This window comes from Diabrotica virgifera, chromosome 7, assembly GCF_917563875.1.
Source record: "Diabrotica virgifera virgifera chromosome 7, PGI_DIABVI_V3a".
NCBI classification, from domain to species: Eukaryota; Metazoa; Arthropoda; class Insecta; order Coleoptera; family Chrysomelidae; genus Diabrotica; species Diabrotica virgifera.
The window spans coordinates 212,580,351-212,607,618 of NC_065449.1; the positions used below are offsets into that span (position 1 = coordinate 212,580,351).

A 27,268-nucleotide genomic window follows, 5' to 3' on the forward strand; every position below is an offset into this window, starting at 1 on the left:
TAAAGGACTCAAGGAATCCCCCTGTCTTATTCCATTGTCGGCTTCAATTCGGTCAGTTAGTTCATCTTCCACTTTTACTTTTATTGTGTTGTTCTGGTAGATGTTTTCGATTGTTTTAATTATTCCTAGAGGAACCTCTCTCGAGTATAACAAATGTTAATACTCTCTCGAGTATAATAAATGGATAACGTCCTTTAATGTGACCCTGTCAAATGCTTTCTTAAGGTCCACGTAACATAAATGTGCCGGTTTGTTGTATTCCAACGATTTCTCTTGAACTTGCCTCATTATAAATATAGCGTCAGTGCATAACCTTCCCGACCTAAAACCTTGTTCTTCTGCTAATGTTATAATTTCATTCAATTTTTTTGTTATCACTTTGGTTTTTAATTTTAATGTTGTGTTTAATAAGTTAATTCCTCTGTAATTCTCCGGGTCCGATTTGTCTCCTTTTTTGAAGAGAGGTATGCTTGATCTCTATTCTTGTGGTATTCTGTTTTGTTCTATTATTTTTTGTATTAGTTTTAATAATTGTTTAGTTAGATCTTGTCCTCCGTACTTTAGGAGTTTGTTCGATATTCTGTCCTCTGCTGGAAATTTTCTATTTTTTAATTTTCTTAATGTTTCCTTTACCTCTCCCTCCTCGATCTTTATTTCTTCGTTTGTTGTAATTTCAGGTGTTGGTGGTTCATTATCGGCTTTAGCAAATAAAGATCGGAAGTAGTCTGCCCATGTTTCCTCCTGAATGTGTTTCGCTTTTATTAATTCGTTCATCTCCTTTCTTTGCCCGCTGATCATTCTCCATACTTCTTTTTGTGTTCCGTAGAAGTCGTATTCCATCTGTTTTGAGAAACTCTGCCAGTGCTTCCTTTTTATTTGCCGCACTAAAGTATTCGTTTCGTTTCTGATTCGTTTGTAGTGATCACAACAGATACCTGTTGTGTTTGTTTCGTTCTGTATTGTAAAAAGGTTTTCTTCTTTTCTTCACATTTTATCTTAACTTCCTCTCGTGAAACCTTTTATTGCTAAAACACCTCCGTGGTTTAGCAATAAAAGTTGGATGGAACAACTATGTTTCTAGAGTCTGCTAACAGAGCATAGGTATACAAATAAATAGAGCCCATGCAGTACCTGATATCGAGATAATCAGAACCAGGATAATGAATTACCATACCCACCTACAAGACAGCAGACAAGAAATTTCTAGACTTCTGAGAATCAATATTCGATATTTGAGGTCCGTTGAAAGTAACCTTCTCGTTACAATATTATCGTATCTATCAAATTATACATAATATGTACTTACCGAAAGGGGTTCATTTGGTTTGACGGGATTTTCACCACTTTGCTGCCGCCATAATTTGCCACCTTTAAGAATTCCCATTACCGGCGAGTCTGCCGCAGGCAATGGTTTCATATTCTCCTCACACATTTGGTCTTCGTCTACAGAAGATTCCAGCATATAGTCTTTTCCATCTGAAAATAAAATTAATAAAATTAAACATGCATAAATATACATATATAAAGCAGTTGGATACTATTGACTGACACGTTGGTATGGTTTGTTTCATATTTATTGAAATCAGAGAGACTGAGATTAAAGTATGGAAGAGGTAATGTCTAAGGTCATCATCATCAATGGTGCTACAGCCCTATGAAAGAGCCTCGACCTTCCTAAGTCTATTACGCCAGTCAGTCCTATCAATTGCCAACCGTTGCCAGTTTGCTGCGCCTATTTTTCTCCCATCCTCATCCACACCATCCATCCATCTGATTTTGGGCCCCCTATTTCTACTTCCCACAGGTTGTGGCATAAGGATTCTTCTAGGAGGGTTGTTCTGCTGTGATCTTGCTAGATGTTCTGCCCATCTTAGTCTTCCTATCCTTATAAGAGATACTACGTCTTTACCACCAAATATATATGTTTATATCTCTAGTATACCTCGTAGTTGTACCTCCTCCTCCAAATACCATTTTCACAGATGCCACCGAATATTTCTCTCAGGATCCTTCGTTCAAATATAAGCAGAAGGTTTTCATCTGCCTTGGAGATGGTACATGTCTCCGATCCATATGTCAACACTGGTTGTATAAGGGTTTTGTATATAGTTATTTTTGTTTTTTTAGCTTAAGTTTCTGCTTCTCATATGTCTACTCAGTCCAAAATAGCATTTGTTTGCTAGGATTATCCTTCGCTTGATTTCTTCCGTCATAACGTTCTCCTTGGTGATCAGGGAGCCTAATGGAACCGTAATCAATTTTTGTTCTGATTACTGACTTGTATATGTTTAATAATGATGTAGAATTTGCTCTCCAATTTTAGATGGCTATTTTTCTTAATAAATTCAATTACAGCATATTCGTTACTGCTTATTTTAAATTATGAAGTCACTTAATTACATTCCAAGAAAACAACTTCCCATCATCTAGCGAAAGTATATTAGATGCTCCTATTATTTAAAAATATGTAGCTTAAATAAACCAATTTATTAGTGCTACAACTATATTTTGTACGATTAGATTCAATAGATTAATAAATCTTAGTGAAATATTATCAAACCCTCGTGAAATGTGCGTGTGTATAATTTGTACAAAGAAACAAAAGAATACATTTCTTGAATGGTTTAATTGTTCCTGTTTTGTTTAATCAAAGCTTTCACTGTGAGCTAGCGTTTGTATGGCCTGCACAAAAAATATTGTCAATAGGTTTAGACACGCAAGCACTTTAAATAAATGATAAAATTAAATAAATGATGGTAAATCCAAAAGTATGAAAGAACTAAACATTTTCTTGGCGAGTCTCAATATTCTATTTGTGTAATACTAGGTATAATCTATAGATTATCGTAAAGCGTTAGACAGGGTCAAATGGCGAATACTAAAAGAAGTAGGCGTACCACAACACCTAATTTCGCTTATAACTGAACTATACGAACACATTACTGGATCACTTAAAGTGCTTGACACACTTTCACACGAATTTCATCCAGAACGGGGTGTCAGACAAGAATGTATACTATATCCACAATTATTCAATATATATGGAGGACATACTATGAGAAGAGCCCTTGAAGGATGGGAAAATGTCATCTTAATAAATGGTCATAAAATAAAAATCTATGTTTCGCAGATGACACGCTTCTTGCAAATAGTCAAGCAGAGCTTATTGATCTTATACGACTGGTTGAAAACGAAAGTCAAATATTTGGTCTGCAATTAAACATATCAGGCACAAATATCATGATAGTGGATAGACTACATAACAAACATCCACACATAACCACAAAAGGGTTTTCATCGATTGTCATTTGTTTCGAGGTTCTGTCATGTGTTGTATAATCTGTGTATAATATTGATATACATGACTGTGAATGAAAAGCCCTATTGACCAGTTTGAGGTTGTGAATCTTGGACCCTGAAACAATCGGAAAGGAGAAAGATAGATGCTACTGAAATGTTTTGTTGGAGACGAATGTTATGAATTCCTTGTACCGATGGTGTCCAGACGTAGTGCTTGATAGAATTCTTGTATTGACATGAATTCTTATTCTGACTTACATTATCATGTATGTACCCCATGGGAAAAGTTATAGCGGACGGACTATTTCACATTTTCTATTTTGAATCTTATGCGATGCTTTGCACGAGGACAATTATTATTCACAGTGGTTTTGCTGCTAATGAACGGAAATGCCCTGTGGACTGTTTGTGTTTATGTGAGGATTGGGATACGTCAAATTAATTATAACATAATATTTATTTTTCCCTACGAAACGGAACATATAGATACTAATTAGTTAGACCTTATGTATATTAATTATTGTTGAACAAAATTGGGTATAGCTTCAACGCCCTAAAATGAATTTAAAGACGTTCTGAAATGGTTTTCCTGTATCATGTTTAAGTTAAATATTGTTTTATATTATCAATATCAGTCCGGAAATCGTTTTCAAAAATTTTTAAATCAAGAAATTATTAGATTTATCCTGTAAATGTTTATGAACTGGCGCTGGGTGGCAAAAATGACGCTGGGATGGATAGACCAAATTGGTTTTGCCACGATGCATCTATGTTTACTGTATAATCAGATATTTAGTTTACAGTACAGTGTAATGATTAGTGATTCTTCTTCTTCTTCCTTCTTGTATGTAGGCTTTAAAGCCTGTTTCTTCTTCAATATTAGCCTCCTAAATTATTTAAGTTATCGCACCACCTTTTTCTTGGTCTGCCAATACTTCTTCGTCCATTTGGTGACTTATCTCGTGGTATTCGTACTATTCTATCCTCTGCCATTCTATAATGTGTTCGTTCCACTCCTGTTTCCGTTTTGTCACCCATCCATTTATGTCTTCTACATTGCATGATCTTCTTATGTTTTCGCTTCTCTCCCTATCCAACAGACTTTTCCCTGATATTCGTCGGAGTATTTTCATGCCAGAAGTTGGCGGTTTTTATCGGGAAGTTTGTTTATATTTTTGTTTGAAAGAAACTATCCATATTAAAAAATTACTGAAGTCTTCGATTTGGTTAGAATGTCAGTTCTCTGTGTGAAAGTACATACTTATACATTTTTTTAATACAAGGAAACCATTTTACTGATTATTTTATTGTGGAAGTTTAAATTTTTTTTTATTATTTAAAGGATGGTCGATAATATAATATGCCGAATAATAAATATTGCATACAAAGCATTGTTTTTTGGTGATTTGTTTTAGTTTCTGATTAATCCGATATTGTTATTACTAATATCAATATCTAGTCTTTTTAGGTCGGTACACTAACCTAAAAACAAAGCATTGTTTTTTGGTGATTTGTTTTTGTTTCTGATGAACAGTTTTTTGTACAGTGTGTAAAAGCCGAATGGAATAAATTTATTATTACGTAAATGAGCGATTTGGAAAATAAATCCTAGGTCCATTTTTATTTTTAAATTATGATTGTTTGACATACATATCATACTAGTGACGTCATCCATCTGGGTGTGATGACGTAATCGATAATTTTTTTAAATGAGAATAAGGGTCGTGTGCTAATTTATTTCATTTCTCTATTCAGTAATATTAAAAATTAACATAATTATTTATACAGGGTGTCCAAATTTTTTTTTATTAAATTAATTGATAAAATACATTGTACTGCTGAAAGAAAACATATATAAATGGTTATTTGACAAATAAACATTGCTTCTCGCTTAAATTCAATGTTTAAGCTCCACCCACCTGGCTCTTGCCAGTTTATATATAATGTTTTTTGGAAACCCTGTGTAAATAATAAATACTTATGTTAATGTTTATATTAGTGAATATAGAATTGAATAACCTTTCAAATGAGCTAGCACACGACCCCTATTCTCATTTAAAACATCTTCGATTACGTCATCACGCCCAGATGGATGACGTCACTAGTATGATATATATGCCAAAAATAATAATTTAAAAATAAAAATCGACCTGTTTCGTGATTTATTGCCAATCACTCATTCGAGAAATAATGAATTTATTTGAATTATTGATTTAATATGAATTATTGAAATAGTTTTATCTACTCTATCTCATATTATGTATAAGTTTTTAGTTTGTGAAAACTGTCATTATAGATAGCAGTGCGTGAAGGATTTAAAGTGTGCTTGAAGTAACAATGTATTTTAAATGGGATTTACTTTTTCGCACTGTTTTTTGGCACACATTCATATAATCAAATATCCTTAACTTCCGCGTTGTCATGGTGATGACATGTCAGTAATAAATTACAACAGAAGTTTTGACAGTTTTGTGGTTTAAAAGAAGTTAGAATTTTTAAATGTCAAAGTTCAAAATTGTAGAATAGAAATGAATTCCAGTGACGAAGAGTTACAGTCTTTTTATTTGTTTATCGTAGATAAAATATTGTATGAAACTGTGCGTGAAGTACTTTTTGCAACTTACGCGATGTATACTGCCGTGCTAAGCCCAAAGGCGGTAACTGATTTTTTATCGAAAATGAGATTGTTGTATTTCTACGTAGATTATAGGTATTTAGAATATTTTTACCAAGTCCTTAGAGTTGTATAACTATTATAATGGGTATCTAGAATATATTTACAAAGTCTTTGGAGTTGTAGAAGCATTATAATATAATGAAACCTACCTAGAAATACAAAAATGTCATTTTCGATAAAAAATCAGTTACCGCCTTTGGGCTTAGCACGGCAGTATAGCACTCGCTACGCTGTCGCTCGTGCTCTAAACATCGCGTGCGTTCGCAAAAAACATACTTCACGAACTGTTTCATAAATAACTATTTTAGGTCAGCAAATGGATATTAAAGAAATTTTAATGAAATAAGTAATAACTGTGTCAAGTTTATTACCAATTTGTTTTCACGTTGAATGACCTAACTATCCATATATTTTGCAAAACATCCGCATCCAGGTAAATATTAGATGGAGTGCTCGTAAAAACGCTTTTATCTAGAAATAAATGTTTATTGCCAAACGGAAATAAAGGCAGGCTATTACAAGTAAAATATTCACTTTTCGAATAAGAATCGAACCTTCGGGTGTAATATTTTTTATTTCTTTTCAGTCTACAGACTTTTTTATTAGTTCAGACAAGGAAAAGCTTGAAAATGTGCAATAAAAAATTTATTTTCTTAATAAATATTATGGGAAAAACCGTTTACCTGTATTCAAAGGTTTTGATAAACAAAATGTAAGGGATTAAGGACCTTAATGACCCTAAGGTCATTATGTTGAAAGAGGTTGTCGTTCACCTCTTTCAACATAATGACCTAATTGATTATTACCTAGCAACCCACGTACCACGTGTGGGAGTCATATGTTGCCCTAAGGCCATATCCATAGGAATTATTTCCATCCTTTGGATTTAATTCTATGTATACTTTTATAAGACATTTAGTCTATTTTTAAAAGGTTTTAACCTTAGTATTTTTGGGTGGCTTACCATTTTCTTGTAACACTGATGATGCTCTTGTTACGGAGCAAAAACGATTTGTTTTTATATTTGTAGCCCTTTTAGGGGCTTTTTAAATTAATATACCTGTTACCAAGACGAATTTTTCATTAAATTTACTTAAAATTTATTTGCTTTCCAGAAAAATGGAAGATATGGCAACAATGTAAATACCATCATAATATCGGCCGCATCACAAGACCCCTACAGTACATACCACAATCTTTATAAATCGTACAAATCGACAAATTTCGAAATAATTGAGGCGTTCTATACATAAAACTCACTCTGTATAACGAAATTCTAGCCATGTAATAACCATTTTCATACGATTATCGATCGTATTTGAATAATTTACAACCCCTGTTGTGACGGGTTTAAGCAGTTGATGATTTACGAGTGCAAAGGTCCAGGGCAAGGCTGTGTTCTTTACTATATCTATATTTACCGATCTTTACATAAATATATCTTTACATTTACTAGGGCCCAACCGATAAAGAGAAGGGTTTTTACATTGGTCCTCACAGCGCTGTCTCATATATTATGATTGGTTGCTTACCCCACGTGGAGCAGATACAGAATTTCGCACAAGTATAATGGAGTTACTGTACAACTTCATGAAAATTCAGGACTAATAATAATTATAAGACCCACATTCTTAACATAAATGCCAGTGACAACTCGATAACACTATGCATTTATTCGATGATTATTTATTGAATTTCCCCTGGTGGAATATTTCTTTATAATATAATGCTTTAATTATAGGTCTGGATCCCGCATAAGAAAAAAAGTTGATTAATAGCAAGCTGAAAAATTTGTTAATAGCTTAATGGCGTCTAGTCGGACAAACTTTGATATATGGGAACACTGGAGCAGGGGAAATTTTAATGGTGGAACAGGTTAAAAATTTGGAACATCAGACTACGAAAACGTCAGATGTATTTTGTCGGACAGAACTTCCAATTGATTTGCTGCCCTTTCATTAAACTCTCATGCAAAAATCAGACCGGCGTTTATCATCAACTGGGCATTTTAATGAGTGGAACACGAAGAACATGTCAAATGACAGAAATCATGTTGGTTAGTAATAGCAGTCTGATTTTTGCATGAGAATTTATTGAAAGGGTAACAAATCAACTGTAGAATAGATTCCAGATACAGAATGCTAATACATAATATACAGTGAGCACGTAAAGGTTGGAATAAATTCATTTTCTCGAGAATGGATGATTTTGGAAAAAAAACCCGAAACGGGTCAATTTTTATTTTTAAATTAGGACTTTTTGGCATATATATCATACTAGTGACGTCACCCATCTGGGCGTGATGATTTCATCGAAGATTTTTTTAAATGAGAATAGGGGTTGTGTGATAGCTCATTTGAAAGGTAATTCAATTCTATATTCAGTAGGTAGTATAAACATTATCATAATTATTAATACAGGGTGTTCAAAAAAAATTTTTTGTGAATTAAATTTATTGACATAAAATGAAGAATGTATGTAATTTATTTAATTCAAATACATTTTACTGCTCTCAGAAAACAGAAAAAAATGTGTATTTAACAAATAAAATCTATTTAATATTGTTTTTTGCTTAAATTACATATTAATGCAGCCACCCACCTGCCTCTTGACAGTTTGAACATTAAATTTAAGCCAAAAGCGATGATTATTTTTCAAATAAACATTTTTTTCTGTTTTATGAGAGCAGTAAAATGTGTTTTGAATTAAATAAATTACATACATTCTTCTTTTTATGTCAATAAATTTAATTAAAAAAAAATTTTTTTGGATGCCCTGTATAAATAATTATGTTAATGTTTATACTACTGAATAGAGAATTGAATTACCTTTCAAATGAGCTATCACACGACCCCTATTCTCATTTAAAAAATCATCGATGACGTCATCACGCCCAGATGGGTGACGTCACTAGTATGATATATATGCCAAAAAGTCGTAATTTAAAAATAAAAATTGACTTGTTACGGGATTTTTTTCCAAAATCGTCCATTCTCGAGAAAATGAATTTATTCCAACCTTTACGTGCTCACTGTATATAAGAAAGCAACAATGACAGTACAATTGGAAGAAACCACAAAACCTATTCCAATTAACAGAGGAGTGCGACAGGGAGATGTTATTTCTCCAGAACTATTTACATTAGCACTGGAAAATGTTTTCAAAACAATGAAATGGACAAACATGGGAATAAACATAAATGGAAAGAAACTAAACCACCTAAGATATGCAGACGATGTAGTAGTAATAGCATCAAGTTTTGAAGAACTACAAACCATGCTAACCGAACTAGCAAATGAATCCGAACAAATAGGTCTAAAAATGAATTTTGCCAAAGCAAAAACCATGACAAACACACAAGATAATAGAAACGTAATACTAAACGACACCACAATAGAAGCGGTTAATGATTATACATATACATTTGGGACAGATAATAAAAATAAATAAGGAAAACCAAACAGCGGAGGTAAAAAGAAGGGCAGGGCAAGGTTAGCCTGGGCAGGATTTGGGAAATTAAAATGGGTCCTAAAGAATAAAAATATACAACAATACTTAAAAACAAGAGTATTTGACCAGTGCATACTCCCAATTCTCGCATGCCAAACATGGACCTTGACCAAGGCAAACATGGATAAAATAATGAAGACACAAAGAGCCATGGAGAGAGCAATGTTAGGAGTAAAATTAACAGACAGAAAGCAAAACAACTGGGTAAGAAATAAAACAAAAGTCAAAGACGCAGGACAACATATAGCCAGGCTAAAATGGAGCTTCGCAGGTCATAACGCTAGACAAACGGACTATAGGTTGAATACCACGATACAACAATGGATACGATGGACAGGAAAGAGAGCAAGAGGACGACCCCAGATGAGATGGGGAGACGACATTAAAAAGATAGGAGGAACGCACTGGAAACAGAAAGCACTAAACAGAAGCGAATGGAGGAAACTGGGGGAAGACATTTTTGTAGTCTGACGTTCCAAATTTTAAACGTGTTCCACAGTTAAAACTTCCCCTGTTCCAGTGTTCCAATATATCAAAGTTTGTCCGAATAGACACCCTTAAGCTATTAACGAATTTTCAGCTTGCTATTAATCAACTTTTTTTTGGTACGCGGGATCCAGACCTATTAGAAACAGATATGTTTTTGCATATTCTAACCAGATGCGTGCGTGTTATACCTGGTTCAGTTCATACCTGCGGAAAACGCTAAGTTTTATCAAACAAAAAAACTTCAAAGCAATGTTGTAGATCTAAAAATTCTATACAAAAATAGTCCTTACGATTTTTTTCCTAAGAGTTGCCATTCCTGAGATATCGCGATTCTAAGAGTCACATTATACATGATATTTTATTATGCACACGTTTCCACACCACCCATGAGGTAGTGTACTCGGCGCGTTTTTTTACCGTGGTTTCTCCTGTACTACTCCACTAACTATTTTGACAATTTTAGGATAATTTAAGGAAACAATACCGGTCAAGTTCTAGATATTACAACCAAAATGCTGTTTTTTGTTAATTTTTGCTCTCTGAATATGATTATGATGGTAAAAAGTTCCTAACACGTAAGATTTTTGAGTTATGATTTGTTCAAAAAAATGAGTTATGATTTTTAAGTTATGAGTATTTTACTATTTTTTTTAAACAGTCATTTGTAATTAATCGGGGCGTTATCTTATCAAATTAACGGTTTTCCTAAAAATTATGCATAATTTGGCAACACTGGGATATCTAATGTCTACGAATAACACATTAACCTTTAAATAAAGAATAAACCAAAGAAAAATCAAAGCTACAGAGATGAGATTCTTAAGAAAAATAGAAGGGGTCACACGAAGAGACAAAATAAGAAACGACACAATAACTCAAGCTCTAAAGATAAAACCCATAGAGACCATTATAGGGGAACGACAGTTAGAATGGCTGGGCCACATCCATAGACTGAACGACACAAGAACAACGAAAAAAATATATGAAGTCAGGGTACAAGTGAAGAGGACTGCAATGAAGTATGGTAAAACAATTAGCTCAAAATAGAACCGCATGGAAAAGAAGTATCAAAGAAGCATCACGAGATTAAAATATATGGCCAGAAAGATGGGTCAAATAAGTAATTTATATTCATTAAAATTGTATTGTTAAAATAAGTAATTTAAAATTATTAAAATGTATTGAAATGTAGATATTGAACTAGTTGTAAACAGCCCAACACCGAAAGGTACAAATGGGCTTAACTGATTAAATAAAAATAAATTAAATAAATAAAATAAACCAAAGGTAGTCCTTAATCAGTAAACCTAATCATTTAAACTAATATAAACTGCGCGTCATAGAAAACGGGCACCCTAAAAAATGGGTAATTTTTGAGGTTGCGTATCTCCTAAAATTGTTGTCCGATTTACGTGATATTTTGAATATGTTATAGCCTTATTCTTTGTCAATATCTCTGTAATAATATTTTTGCTAAACAGGTAAATTTTCATTGTATATCGGGTGTACGAATCAAACTGTGTTTTTTGCTCAAAGTTCGCAACACCCTGTGGAATATCCTAGCATTTATAAAATACTGAAATTAAAACCCAACTATAGCCTCAGATTTTCTCAACATTTTGTTTTTTGATTCATTCGCTTATGTTGGATAATACAAAAGTTATGTGCTTTAACAATAATTAGCCACGTTCTTTTTCAGTACAGGGTGTTTCTAAACAAGTGCGACAAACTTTATGGGGTAATTATGGATTAAAAAATAATGACAGTTTGCTTTATAATCGTAGGTCCGCAAATGCTTCGTTTGCGAGATACGGGATGTTGAATTTTTTCTTACAAACTGACGATTTATTTATTAACCGGTTCAGATATGCAAATGCAATTTGGTGGGTTTTAAGAGGTAGTTATTACACATTCTTTGATATACAATTAAGAATTTTATATTCACCATTGGCGTGCATGCGGGTAATATGATCGGTCATATTACCCGTATGCACGCCAATAGTGAATATAAAATTCTTGATTGCAAGTCAAAAAATTCGCAATAACTATCTCTTAGAACCTACCAAATTTCATTTGCATATCTCAACCGGTTTTAGGGCAATAAAATAAATCGTCAGTTTGTAAAAAAAATTCAACATCCCGTATCTCGTAAACGAAGCATTTGCGGACATAAGTTTATAAAGCAAACGGTCATTATTTTTTTATGCAGAATTGCCCCTTAAAGTTTGTCGCACTTATTTACAAACAACCTATACTGATGAAGAACATGATTAGTTGTTAAAGTACATAACTTTTGTATTATCCAACATAAGAGAATGAATCAAAAAACAGAATGTTTAGAAAAGCTGAGACTATAGTCGGGATTTAATTTCAGTATTTTATAAAGGCTAGAATATTCCACAGGGTGTTGCGAACTTTGAGAAAAAAACACAGTTTGATTCGTACACCCGGTATACAATGAAAATTTACCTGTTTAGCAAAAATATTATTACAGGGATATTGACAAAGAATAAGGATATCACATATTCAAAAAATCACTTAAATCGGACAACAGGTTAAGGAGATACGCGACATCAAAAATGACCCATTTTTTAGGGTTCCCGTTTTCTATGACGCGCAGTGTAGTTCTAAACCATTTTAACGACTGCTATTCCTCCATGACAGAAGCGTCTGGGTTTTCAAGGAAGAGCAAGCATAAAATTTAATATCCAGATATTACTTCAGCAATAAAACCGGTTTTCATGGAGAAGATTTACCAGTTCCAGGACCTCTGCAAAATGGGAGAAATATTTGGAAATGTATGGTGACAAAAGTGAACCTGATGATGTATCAGAAAAGAATGATTCTTATTTTCCCGAATGCGACGAAAAAGCACCTTATTGCATCCAACAAGCCGAATTGCATAATTTAGTTCGAGACCTTCACTTGTTCAAAGGACATGCTTAACCCTTAGGTTCTAGATTACAATAATGGATTTTTTTTAAATGAAATTTACTAGCCAGGACAACTTATAATATTTAGGAACGGTAACCAGGAGGTATCCTCGTTGTTTTTTACTAAGCAGGATAAAATGTGTAAAAAATGAATAACCATTTTCAACCAACTCTCGTTGGAACTTTACCGCGCTGAGCAGATGGGACGTGAATTGTAAATTGTAGAATTCCCTCATCTTCCTTAGTCTCAGCATCCGTATGGCTTGCAAATTGTAGAAGCCTCGGAGGTGTAACCAGAGAAGGTTCCCATTGTTTTCATTCTGGTGGGATATGCTATATGCCATTAGAGTGAAAACTTAGTCTTTTGCTAGCAGTTGCCGCTAGGGCATCTATGCCATTTCGTTCGTTGCAATTCGGGACTGCACGCTGGGGTTTGTTTTGGTTGGATCAGGGAGAGCAGCATATGTGCCTCCTGATGAGAGACTAATAAGTTTCGAAACCGGTAGAGGTGCTTGCAGCACTCTCTGATTGGACTGGAATATGGTTCGGCTGTATTTTCGTTTTGCAACGAAATTGAAAATGGTTATTCATTTTTGATTTACATTTACTCTGTGTGGAGTATGAAGGGAACCAGTCTCGTTGGAACTTTACCGCGCTGAGCAGATGGGACGTGAATTGTAAATTGTAGAATTCCCTCATCTTCCTTAGTCTCAGCATCCGTATGGCTTGCAAATTGTAGAAGCCTCGGAGGTGTAACCAGAGAAGGTTCCCATTGTTTTCATTCTGGTGGGATATGCTATATGCCATTAGAGTGAAAACTTAGTCTTTCGTCTGATAAAATGTGTGTTTGTGTCAATCCAAATAGTGTTATGGGAAAATTGGGATATGCACAAAATTGTGTACAAAAGACTCAATATAGTTTTGGTTTCTGGTTCTGAACTTATGTGTATATAGTACATAAGAATTTTTATAATAAACAGCCATATTTGATGCATTCTCTAACTCGAAATCTAATATTTCACCTGACCAGACAATGTACGGTGGACGCCTACGCAGAAATGCTCGGCACTTTAAGAAGAAGATAACTCAAAATATATACGTGGTGGAACATTTTGGTGTATGAATTCGCATTCAGGACGCTTTAAACTCCCCTATATAGCTATGTTAACATCAGTTGCAACTTTTATTTGTTTATTTGTTAACTAGTGTTATTGGGTTAACTATTGTTTTGATTTCTTTAGATATTTTAATCAGATTCATATTCTTGAAAGTCTACTTTAACAGTCAAGTCTTCTTCGATTTCTTCTTCTTCCTCTTCCTCTTGCTGGATGTTCAAAAGTAGACGCTTGTAATAAGTACTTATACAGGGTGTTTCATTAATAATTGTCCATATAATAACTGGAGAAACTTTAACACAAACTACGAAGATTTAACCTAAAACACTTAAATAAAATGTGCTTCCTTACTGAGTTACAGGGTGTTTTATCTAAAAATTTAAAAACTATTTTTGTTCATCATTTTAAAACTATTCGACGTATCCTTTTCATACTTGGCAGGTAGTATAGATACTGTACAAACTACTAAATTATGTTAAACAAACGTTTCTGGCTATTACCAGAGGCGTACGACGGGGGAAAGTGAATGGTTGACCCTTTCCAAATTCTACGCCACTGGCAATATTGCTATTTTAGTTCAATTTTTGTATTCTCCAATATTTTCTATGCAAATAATATACTCTTCATTCGTAACGATTAAGTCACTAGTTTTCGAGATTTTTGAAGTTAAAAATGAAACGACACGGTTATTTTGATTAATGTATTGTGTCGCTTCATTTTTAATTTCAAATATCTCGAAAACTAATCATTTTATCGTTACGAATGAAGAGTACATTATTTTCATAAAAAGTATTGCAAAATCAAAAAATTACACTAAAATAGCAATTTCGTCAGTGGCGTAGAATTTGGGAAGGGTCAACTAGCCACTATCCCTTGTCGTACGCCTCTGGTAGTAGCTAGGAACGGTAATTTATCTTAATTTAGTACGATTCACAGTACCTGTATTTTCTGCCAAGTATGATAAGGATACGCCAAATAGTTTTAAAGTACTGGGTACAAATAATTTTTAAATTTCAATCATATGAATCATATCATAAAATAATCAAAATAACTGTTGTTTCATATTTAACTTCAAATATCTCGAAAACTAATGACTTTATCGTTACCACTAAAGAGTATATTATTTACGTAGAAAGTATTGGAGAATCTAAAAATGGTACTTAAATAGTAATTCCTCTAGTGGCATACAATTTAAGAAGGGTCAACCATTCACCATCCCCTGTCGTACGCCTCTGGTAGTAGCTAGAAAAGTTTGTTTATCATAATTTAGTAGGGTGTCTAGCAGTCGCACTTTCTGCCAAGTATGGTAGTGATACGTCGAATAGTTTCAAAATGCTGAGCAAAAATAGTTTTTAAATTTTTAGATAAAACTCGGTAAGGAACCACATTTTATTTAAGTGATTTAGGTTAAATCTTCGTATTTTGTGCTAAGGTTTCTCCAGTTACTATATGGACAATTATTAATGAAACACCCTGTATTCACTTAAACTGAACCTTTAGCACTAAAAGAAACAGGTATATGAACAAGACCACCTACGGACAATACTGAAGCCATTGCTTAGTATGCTTAGAATAGACAATCTGTTCTTTTTTAAACAAACAATGGTATAGCCAAATGTTTATCTAGGCCACGTGGATAGAAGAAATCGCTTTTAAAATCGCGATATCTCAGGAATGGTAACTCTTAGGAAAAAAATCGTAAGGACTATTTTTGTAGAGAATGTTACGATCTACAACTTTGGTTTAAGGTTTTTTTGATAAAACTTACCGTTTTCGAGAAAAATCCAAAAAATCTCAAATTTTGACCTTTGACCCCGAATAACTTTTGTTGCACACATGGGATCAATGGGGACTTTTAAAACTTTATTTGTTAAGGTAAACCCTATTTAGCTATTCACAAAAATTTGGCTTTCCGGCAAATTTTGTTATTTGCCAACTATTTTTATGTCTAAGTTGACCGGATTATAAACACAAAACCAATTTGAAAACAAGCAAGTGGAGTTCGTAAGTCCTAGATTTTCATCCAACATGAAACATGACTAAAGGTAGAACTGGAAGTCGATAGAGCGACAAATGACGCGTCGAGTGAGAGTCGCCGAAATAGTACAAGCGATATATTACTCGAGGCGCCTTAGCAAGACGAGAACAAATATATACTTCCATATAAGCGCCACATTATAGTCGCATTATATCGCGCCTCCACTCAAAGAGTGTCATAAGTCAAAAAGGCAAAGTTTCGAGAAAACAACGTTTAAAGTTTGTCATACAACATTTTCGGGTTTAATTCAAAAACTATTAAAATTAGAATAATAACTATTTTAGTCAGTTACAATGGTTTTTGAAGCTCTATAAAATAGCGTATTAAGTATATTAAAAATATTAAAAAAAATATATATTTTTTTTTGAGTTGACACTATACAGATAAAAAAATCAATGGAAAAATTCCAATAGTTGGCTGTATACCATAGTTTAAAAAAACTCATACAGAAGTAAAAAATTGTATTCTGGTATAAAATTGTTTATTAAAAAACTTCATAAAAAGTCGTGCAAAACGTTTTCGTTCTAATTCAGAACATCTTTAGTGCCTAGAATGAAGTATTTATACGTTAGTTGGAGGCAAAAAAGTTAAAATTGTGACTGTTAATTAGAGAAAACATGTGGAGAATACTTACATTCTGCTGAGTAGTTGAAACTAGCACACCAATTAGAGTGGTAACATTATAATATATGGTTTACATGATAGATTTAAATAAAATATGGTGAATACCAGTCGATGTTGAAGGATTAAATTAGTACATGCTTAAAAGGCAGCATGCTTCCCTGCTCGAAAAACTAGATACCTGCCAGTTCAATGGGCACAGACCAACTGATAAAATAGGAAATGTACTTTTAATATGACATGACAAAGAGTGACATGACAAGATAAGACAAAGTCAATTTTTGGTTAAGAACTTCAAAAAGTGAAGTTTTAAGTTCGGATTTTGATTAAAATGTAATGGTTGTTAATAACTGTTTGAAAATGTAATTAAAATTGTATAAAAAATAAGAATCTATTTTAAACTCTAAATTAGCAACTCTCTATTCCAGAAAAAACTTTTGGATTGTAGGATTTAAGGTTGGTATAATCCATGGCTAAAAGTGTGACGTCATTGGTTGTAAAATACCAATATACAACTTGAAGTTTTTACTTCTGTATGAGTTTTTTTTATACAGATAAAATAACGAAAAATTTACGAAATATTATTTTTTAAAAGTGACACTTGCAGTACAGAATATAATAATATTATTATTATCTGGTTAACAGACATAATTTTTAATGATGTAACTTTAAATACAAGTAACAACATTAAACACAAAATACTGCAAAAAGAAAGATAAATAAGTGATAAATGTGTCACTTTTCTTGAGCACATACGCAGATTGTTTTGAATAAAATAATCACATATACCGTCTTAACTCGACAAACGACGCTTTATACACATCTTAGATGGACAAATGCCTTGCACAAGTCGATATGTGACACTATTTGTGTTACGTGCGTCGTTAATTTTGGATAATCGTTTAATGACACTAGTGTCATCTAACGATAAATACTTGACCCACAGACGTGACACTTTGTTTATAGTTTGCACCATAGTTTTAAATGAAAACCGAACAATGCCTCAATTGTATAACACACTTTATTTTTATTCGGTCCGCTGTCGTTCAATCACAACTTTACACTAATATAAATATGTGATCTGCTTGTATTGTTCTACCCTTAATGGCCGTTTACGATTCTCAAAAACCTACAGAGCAAAGTTCATATAAAATTTCTTGGAGTATACCTATAAACTTAAATTTTTGCATTTTGGCCAGGTTTTCGACGAAATTCACCACTGTGTGTCGGCTAGATATCGATAAGGACAACCTGTGCTAGACCTACAGAGATAACTTTTACCAGAACTCTTAGATTTTTTAAAAAGTTTAAACAAAATAGCTGTTTTGTGTTACATTTTATGTTAAAAATAAAAACAGATTCGGAAAGTGGGAAAAATTCTATAGCGACGTATTTATTTTACTATTTTTTTACGTTAATTTTAAACAGAAAAATTAAAAAAATATTTATTGTTTAAACAATTTAATAATTCATAAACAAATAGTGCACTAGACTTTTTATGGCCTTTCATATAAAAGAAGAATTAACTCAATATCTGCCACAGTTTTTGCGTCATTTTGTTTAAACTTTTACATTGGAATTTAGCTAATATGCCCAGAATCGCGAGGAACGGCCTTAACGTATGATTAAAGCTTAATTCCTGTTTTCTATTTCTATTGTTTTTATTTATTTACATTGAATATTAATTTCATTTTTTGTATAATCCACTTCGCAATAATTATGTGATATATTTGATTTAAAACGAATTCAATAATTTTTTGTAATTGGGCAACAATGTCAACTTAGATCTCTGACGTAGATAACGACATGTAACGGAATCTACATTGTACGGACTGTAGTTTTTATTTATTCATCCTGTAAAATATCATCAATATTATTATCATGTTGTATCCTGTAGCTTTAAAATGACCTCTTTTGGATTTATTTTAAATGGGCCGTCAAAGCCGTCCGAAGTGAGATTTCTGATGTTGGTATGTATGCTTCGATGGTTGCATTATCTGATTTATACGTTATGCCAAAACCATCAGCGGCCTGCATGCATACTGATGAGATGTATGGCCAAATAAATGTCATGTTCTGAGTTTAGACGTTATTTCGCTCGAAGACCTGAATATATACATTTTTATTTGAATTATGTATGGTTATGTCTGGGCGTCTGTTGCTATAATTTGAATAATTTTGGGTGGAAGATGCGAAAAGCTAGTTGATTTCTGTTAGCATCGATCGTTCAAAATAATGTATAGACCTTGGGCCCACACTTAAAAAAACATGATAGCCTTCCTCAGGAGACTTCGCTTATTCATTTATTCATGTCAAGTCGGACAACTTTTCTAATACGGAAAATTTTCGGGAGGGGGGGGGGGGCGTTTTTTGTGGGAGCATAAAAGTCATCGATTTGTTAATTGCAAAAAAACGAACATCATTTTGTCGGACAATTGAAGGGGGTATTTTTGCGCGTGCGCCACTGCAATCACTGAAAAGTTATGATTTATATGATTTATACGCTCACAGCTGACTTTTGCAGAATTGTTTGATAAAAATACTTACAATAAACTGATAACTAAAGCTCGGATTTATAGGCAACAAAAATTGAAGAAAAAGGCGCCTATATAGGCAAAGATTTTTATTAAAAAAGGCAGGAATATTAACATTTAGGCAAAATATAGGCAATAAAGGAATATAACTTATTATTTATTGTACAAAGTGAATTAACGTAAGGTATGTGTATACAATATCGCCATGTTAAGAAAAATCGCACATTTGTAGGATTAAATATTAAAACAAAGAAAACGTCAAGTCGTCATTTTATGGCCTATACTATATACCAACAAATGATGAACTCTTAATTTGATTGTCCTAATGATCACTAATTAATTAGTCCCTTTTTAAAAATAACGTTAAATGGCGATATTGTCAACCCCTGTTGTCAATATCGCCAGGGGTTACATTTTAGCATAGGTTTTTTTTTAATATGGAATATGGAATGGAAGTCTGTAATTAAATAAATTTTACTCCAAACATGTTTTATTAACGATACTTATGAACAATAAGGACAAATGTATGCTGCAATTATGTCGTCTTTTGTAAGTCCCAGGCATTCATCATGCATGTAGGATTTGCACGTAACGCAAAGACGCATGTCGGCCACTCGATCTTCTTTGCAAGCTTTACAATACCAACTTTCATCCTTGCTTTTGTGTTCGTTTCTTCGTATTTCGACTTTCCTAGTTTTAGAATTTTTCTCAGACACTTTTGGTGTCAAAGTTTTTTTTTGGCACGAAGTCAGTACTCCTATTAAAAAGGTCTTTTGTGACGACCTGTGTGCGACTATTTAGTGCTGCCTTTTTTTTGTACCATACTTATGTACCATTTCAGGTGTTTCAAGCATTTCATTAAAGGATACTTCTTTAGTTGGCTCATATTCGTCATCTTCAAATTCATTATTCCCATCTTCATTTGCTTCAGACTCATCATCATCCTCTGAATCACTACTGTCCCTTAATTCAATTACCCGAGGTTTTCTACTAACATGTGATGGCTCTGGGGGTGGGGTGATGACTCTAACTGGTTGCTTTTCAACATTCTTGTCTTCTGTTACGCTAGTTGGGGCAAATGCTTCTGGAGGAAGAATGTCAGAGTTATACAGATAAATGCCTGTAGCCGAGAAACCAGACTTTATGTTAGATGGAGTCATACATTTGTCCCAAACTATAGAAAAAATTATTCCGAAGCATTGTTTTGTGATGGACCGTTCCTTATACCTTACCCAATACTTTAAAACTTCCTCATCTCAGTAATGTTCGAAGTTACGAAATAACGCCTTATCCATCGACTGAAGCTCGTGCGTTGTATTACTTGGCAAGCAATACAAAGTGATGCCGAGTTCACTGGCGACAGTTACAATGGAATAATCTAAATGGCACTTGGCACCATCAAATATTAAAAGACAAGGTCCAGGAGTTCTATATTGCGAAAAATGTTGTAACCATTGCTTAAATGTTTCTATGGTCATGCTTCCCTTCGCCGTCATTAGTGCCATACTACCCGGTGGGAGTGAATCTGCCCATTCCGGCTTCATTCTCTTTCCTTTATACAATATCAAAGGCGGAATGGCGGCACCCAAAGCGTTACCACATGACACTACTGTAACATTTTGACCATGCTCGTTCGCTACCAGATGTACTCTCTTCGCCCCTTTCTTTGCTAGTACATATTGTTGGTGGTGTAGTGACAATCTGCAGCCTTTTTCGTCCATGTTATAGATGCACTGCGGCTTGTCCATGATATCCATGTTATTCATTATATTTTCGAATTTTTTGAAATGATAATTCACAATGAATTTGTTCAGTTTTTGCGCCCTTACTGGGTTCATGCTTTGAGCGCGTCTGTTTCTTATTTGTGGATGTCTAATTAGGAATCCTTTGAGCCAAAATCGCCCAGCCATCATATAATCTTTGTTAAAGGCAGTTTCGATATTGTTAGTGTTGCAAAAATTGAAAACACAATGCCGCAAAACTTTGGTTGTTAGTGGATATCCTACTTCAGCCAATCGAACTATTCTATTGCATAAATCTTTCTCTTGATTATTCGTAAGAACAGATTTTCGTCCCATGGAACATTTTGATGTAAGATGTTTCTTTAAATAATCCCTCAAAGTACCTCTGGGCACCTGAAACTCCTTACTTGCTGAATTAACGGATTGTCCATTTCCAACAGCTAATATTGCATTTTGCATGTTTTCTTCCCTCCATTTTCCTCTAATACATTTATTTCGTTTGTTTGGCATAATTATTTTGAAATAAAAACATTTATTATCATATTCTGTAGTCACTTTGTAATTGTTAGTAATATCGCCAAGAGTGATAACTGATTTGCAAACCATTAAGAATGGCGGTATTAGCAACAATGACGTAATTTGTTTTCTTGAAAAAAGCACCGGTAAAAATACATAGAAAAAAAAATATTTTTGTGTTATCAGCAACGGAAAGGATCCCTATCAATTTTGTAAAAATGGACAAAAACACTTACCGGCAATTTGAGCCTGGAGCAGCTAACCAAATACTAGAACTTTTTATAAGAAACAGCTCACAATATTCCAGTGGCGGTTAAACGACACATGAAACTGAAATTTTAGGTTATAATCATTTGTGCTTCTACCACAACACTAAGTTCATAGCAAGAGAAGGTACCCCTAACGGCATCTTTACTTAAGTAGCCTGACAACGGAAATATAGGAAACTGGCGAAATTGCAAACATGGCGATATTGTATACACCTACCTTAATATTAACTTAAGGCAGGTATATTTACACATCATAATCATAACATTAATATAAATAAACTAGTAACTAAATAACTGTTAATTAATAATTAAACATTGTAACCACTTAAAATTTTTTTAATTAATAGAAACAACTAAATGTTTTTCAATATTTTCGGTCTTAAAACTATGTCTTCGATCACTTAAAATTAATTTGTACATTGAAAACGAACGTTCGACATCGACAGATGTAATTGGAGCATATTTCAGAGCGGATAATAAATCTGGCATAATTTGTAATTCCTCGGAAAATGTCCCATTCAAAACTTTACCAACATTAGATAAAAACGAAAAACCTTAATTCTTGTCGAAAACATATTTCATTTTTTTAAAAATTAATTGACCGTTACTTCCTGGTGCCGATTTAATTTTCATCTTTAAATTATCTATTAATTTTACTGACACATAAATTTATCTCTTGTTTTTCTAATAAGGTAATTGTGGTAACTATTAATTTATAATTGTCATTGATATAAGCGAGTTCCTGTTTCAATTTGGGATTTTTTAATATTTTTTTTTGCTTCTCGAATGGCTTCGGAAATATCATCATCAAATTCTAACATAACTAATTCTATTTCATTGCAGTGTTCAAAGTAAAAAAAAACTGCTTCGAGCCAGGTTCCCCACCTTGTAATTACTGGTTTAGGTGGCAAAGGGACACCGGGAAGTCTTTCTTTATATATTTGCACCCTCAACGGAGGCTTTACAAAAACTTTTTTCATAAAATTTATAAAATTATTTACCAACGGAAACAGATTTCTTATTTCTTCAGCAATTCTATTTACCCCCTGGGCTACACCCACAAGTGCAATGAATTAAATTAGGATAAAAAATCTTTAAATTAACAGCAGCTTTTAACATATATGCCGCAGCATCTGAAAGCATTAAAACTATTTTATTCACTGGTATAGGGTTGGGTAAAAAGAGGTTTGTTAAACTATCTTGTATAAATCGACTTATTGTTAAATTGTTTGTTTTTTTCCAATTCTTTAACGGCAACTAAATAAGGTTTTCTCGCAAAGTTTTCGTTCAAAATTCCCATCATTAAATTAGCTATATACCTGCCGCATACATCTGTCGTTTCATCCACGATAATATACAAAAAATTGCCCTCTAACTCCCGCTTAATTTTTGAAATACATTCCACATAACATTTTTCCACAGTATGTTTTCTCAATGTACTCTCGTTATTAAACTAGTGTTTAAAACTAGGATTATTAACTTTATATAGAGGAATGTTGGATGCAATCATCATCTGGCATAAATCAAATTTAAATGCGTCTTCCTCCTTTTTTTTTTGAACTGCCTAAACTATCCCGCAGAGATATTTGGGCTAACTTAGAGGAATTTAATTTTTCCAAATGACGTTTATGAAGTGGGGTTCCACAATGCTGGTCAATAAAGTACTTTTTTCTACTTGAAATCTGAGAATTAAAACAAAATAATTAGAATTCTAAAACAGCTTTAGAATTTAGTTATGTTGTGGGACGAGAAAAAAAGAGAAAAAATAAAACTTACCGATTTTCCGCATGGTTTACAAAATGCTCCATCTCCTTCTAGAGAAAGTTCCGAATAAGGTGCGATCCATAGCCTTAATTTAGATGTCATCTTTTCACACAAATGTCTAAAACGTTTTAAAACGTGTTCTTTGCTTTTCGGTATACGCAACAAAACTAAACTAGGATATAGCAATTTGTGACTAAACTCTGATACAGTAACCGACTGTACAACTGATAATAAACTAATAAAGCTTAGGGATTTCCAAATAGTTAACCCTCAAGTCTCGATCAGGTACATTTTCCTAGAAATCTGTTATATAAACAAACCGTTGATATTTTATTATTGACCCAAAATTTTATTATAGAATGGTTTAGTAATAGAATAATATCATGGGTAATACCATGAAATTTTAAAAAAGGCACAAATAGGCGGAATTTATGAAAAAAGGCAAAAAGTGCAAAAAACAATTACATATAATAGGCAAAATAGGCAAAAAAGGCATTTTGCCCATAATCCGAGCTTTACTGATAACATTGTCCGACAAATTTTTAAGGGTACTCCAGTTGTCGGACGCTCCAAAGTTGACGATTTCATGCATTTTCTCTCTGCTCCCCTTCCGAAAATTTTCGGTATTAGAAAAGTCCAGCTCGACATGAATAACTGAATAAACGAAGCTCATGAGGGAGGTCAAAAATCTTGGACTTAATACTCCAAAAAAAATTTGGAGTTCTGAACTCGATACTTATACGGTTTTCCTGGATTTTTCCAAAATTACTTCAAAAAACACCCAAAATACTCCAATACTCCAAAAAACATTCAATTTGGAGTTCAATACTAAAAAAAAAAGTTGGAGTTCTGAACTCAATACTTACTATCTTTACTGTTTTACTTGTTCTTTCCAAAAGTAATGAAAAGAAATATCGCACATCCCGAACAAAAGTGTAGTAAGTCAAATTTTTTTCACCTTCGATTATAATGTATGTGGTATTTTTGAAAAGGTAGTTGAACGACCTTTGACTAGAGGTATCACTGAACCCCCCTTTCCATTAAAAATTTTGGGGGTCGTGTCCGCTCCGCTCGAGGGTTGATGTAATTTAGTTGAAAACTGGTCTACAAAATGTCCCCCTCACAAATAAATTTGACGGTACTTTTGCAAATTTTTAGATTTTCTATTGGGACCGTGCAAGTTCGGCAAAGCGACACCTGGTTTCTACGCTCAGCAACATTATTCGCACTTTTATTTACATTGGCCAATTATATTAGTCCTGGTTATTGGATAATTGTCAAGGCCATACTCCAAAAAAAAATAATAAGAAGAAAAAATAAGATTCAGGGTATGTTATTAAAACGTAAACAATTATATGTAGTAAATAAAATTAGTTATTAAAATGCAGTACTGCAAGCAAAATACAATTAATTAAATTTACCTTTATATAATAATTGCATATCATATCAATATTGTGGAGCAATATATAATTTTTTTTCTTCATTGACAGTAGATGTGAAATATACGTCAATTTGACAATTTCGATTGCCAATGAATTATTTAAGAAAGTTACAATATTTCTCCCCTCCCCCAATATTACTATCCCCTCCAAGTACATGTACACCGCGAATAGGGAACGAATTATAGAGGGTGGCACCTTTTCAGATTGATATACTGTATAGTATACAGTATACAGCATGTCTACTTCAGTTTTACACATAGGAAACTTTTTTACTATTAATTTTACGAAAAAGTTATTCTTCATAAAACGTTCTGCATGCTCTAAAACCTAAGATCCAACCGTCAAATATCAAATTTTTTCATTATTATACGAGGTATTTGAAAAAATATTATTTTCGCTCAAGAGTAAAGTACCTTTATTTTTCACGATATTAAAAATTGTTGCCAAGAAAAGTTGTTCAGAATTAAATAATATGTTTCAATATGCAACTATATCTTTTTAGTTGGAAAAAAAAATTCAACGGTCTGCAATGTGTAGGTACTGATGAGATGTAGGTATGGCGAAATAAATGTCGCGTTCTGAGTTTAGACGTTATTCCGCTCTAAGACCTGAATATATAACACTTTTATTTGAATTATGTATGGTTATGTCTGGGCATCTGTTGCTATAATTTGAATAATTTTGGGAAGAAGATGCAAAAAGCCAGTTGATTTCTATTAACCATCGATCGTTCAAAATAACGTATTTTATGAATGTTACGGAAAAATTCTCAGTAATGTATAGATAGAGGATAAGAAATAAAATTTTAAATTTCCTTAATCTTATTTTCCTATGTTTTATACTCTGGAAAGTGTGCGATATAATGTGTCTCCGTCTTCTTCTTAGTCAACAATTTTCCCCCCACTCCTGAATGTAGGTCCAATCTAATCCAATTTTGTGTCTTATTTCCAACTAAAATAGTAAATTGATATAACAAAGTATCTTAGATAAGTTATAAAACTAAAATAACAATTCTTCTAATTTATTCACTTTAGCCCATATTACATTCATAAACCCTCCTGAGAAAAGATTATGGAATTGTTTAGTCGCACAGGTATACAGTGCCAGCAAAAAAAATCTTTACAAAGTTTATAAAACGCATAAATCAGTAGAAATAATATTATTTTAATTTCACAAATTAATACTTTGTCATATCAATTTACTATTTTAGTAGCACCCAAATAAGATCGAAGCGGAACAGAGATATGGAACAATAAAATATTTCGAAAAAGTTTATTTGGAATAAAAACCGAGTACTGATGGAAGATGGAAGGGACATAAACATCAACATGCATCTTGTAAAAAAAGACAAAAAATTAATAAAACGATAGAATAGTATAAAATACAAAACGTTTTAACCAAAAAGAAAGTAGTGGAAAGCGGTTATTAAAAGCCATAACAATAAAAAAGTGAAAAACCAAAGCGATCGACAGAGAAAAATGAAGAAATCAGATAACTTAGTCTACATAATTTGAAAATATACTAAACGTGTCTGTTTATCTCTTATAGTCTAAGGGTAAGAACAGAACAAGTGGGTCTCGGTGGAGGTGGAGGTCGCGGTCGATGTCGATATCCATGTAAAACAAACACATTGTCTGACATTGTAGTGAATGGAAGAGAACAGAGCGGTGGAGGTTTAGCGCGGTGCCATCCAGGAGGTATACATCGATGCTTTTGAAAATAAAATGAGTTTGTTTTACATGGATGTCTACTGCGCGGCCTACAAGGATGCTTCCCTGTGATTGGTCCGTTCGAAGCCAAGTTGTCATTATCTGCACTATCTGAGTTGATACTTTTTATATAATCCATTTTTTTGTATTTAGTTTATTTTTGAATTTCAGTAATTTCAAGTAATTAAATTCAGTAAATTTTTAAAATATGAAGGAGGATCTTATTATTTATAGCTGACATTTCATCACTATCATCACTTGACTGACACAACATCGCAAAAGCACAGTCTTTTTGTCATTCAAATTTCATTAAACTACTTTACATGATAGTGGTTCTAGCTCGACTGACAGCGCAGGTGACCTCCTTGCTATGTGCTGTCGACATCGACTTAACTAGTAGCATCCACCGCGACCTACACCTCCACCTCGACCCACTTGTTCTGTTCTTACCCTTAGATACGATATAATGTCGATTTGCACCGATCTGTTTAATGGATAAAAATTATAGGATATGTAATTAAGCATGTTAACAATTACAAAAAACAAGGGTTGCCCGATCTAATCTTGTTCTAACTATAATTAATTAATAATTAAAAAATTACATTTTTT

General features: G+C 33.1%; 2 protein-coding genes across 6 annotated transcripts in view; both read right to left on the minus strand.

Moving 5' to 3' along the window:
* Window positions 1-27,268, minus strand: part of LOC126887942 (uncharacterized) — a 500,758-nt gene that overhangs the window by 211,134 nt on the left and 262,356 nt on the right. The gene's annotated exons all lie outside the window — the stretch shown is intronic.
* The window catches only part of LOC114340427 (uncharacterized), a 643,253-nt gene that overhangs the window by 43,160 nt on the left and 572,825 nt on the right, over window positions 1-27,268 (minus strand). For all 5 annotated transcript variants that reach the window (XM_028291178.2, XM_028291164.2, XM_050655885.1 and 2 more), the window contains one exon: window positions 1,307-1,476. In XM_028291178.2, the coding sequence (XP_028146979.1) occupies window positions 1,307-1,476 (170 nt within the window). The remainder of the gene's footprint in view (window positions 1-1,306; window positions 1,477-27,268) is intronic.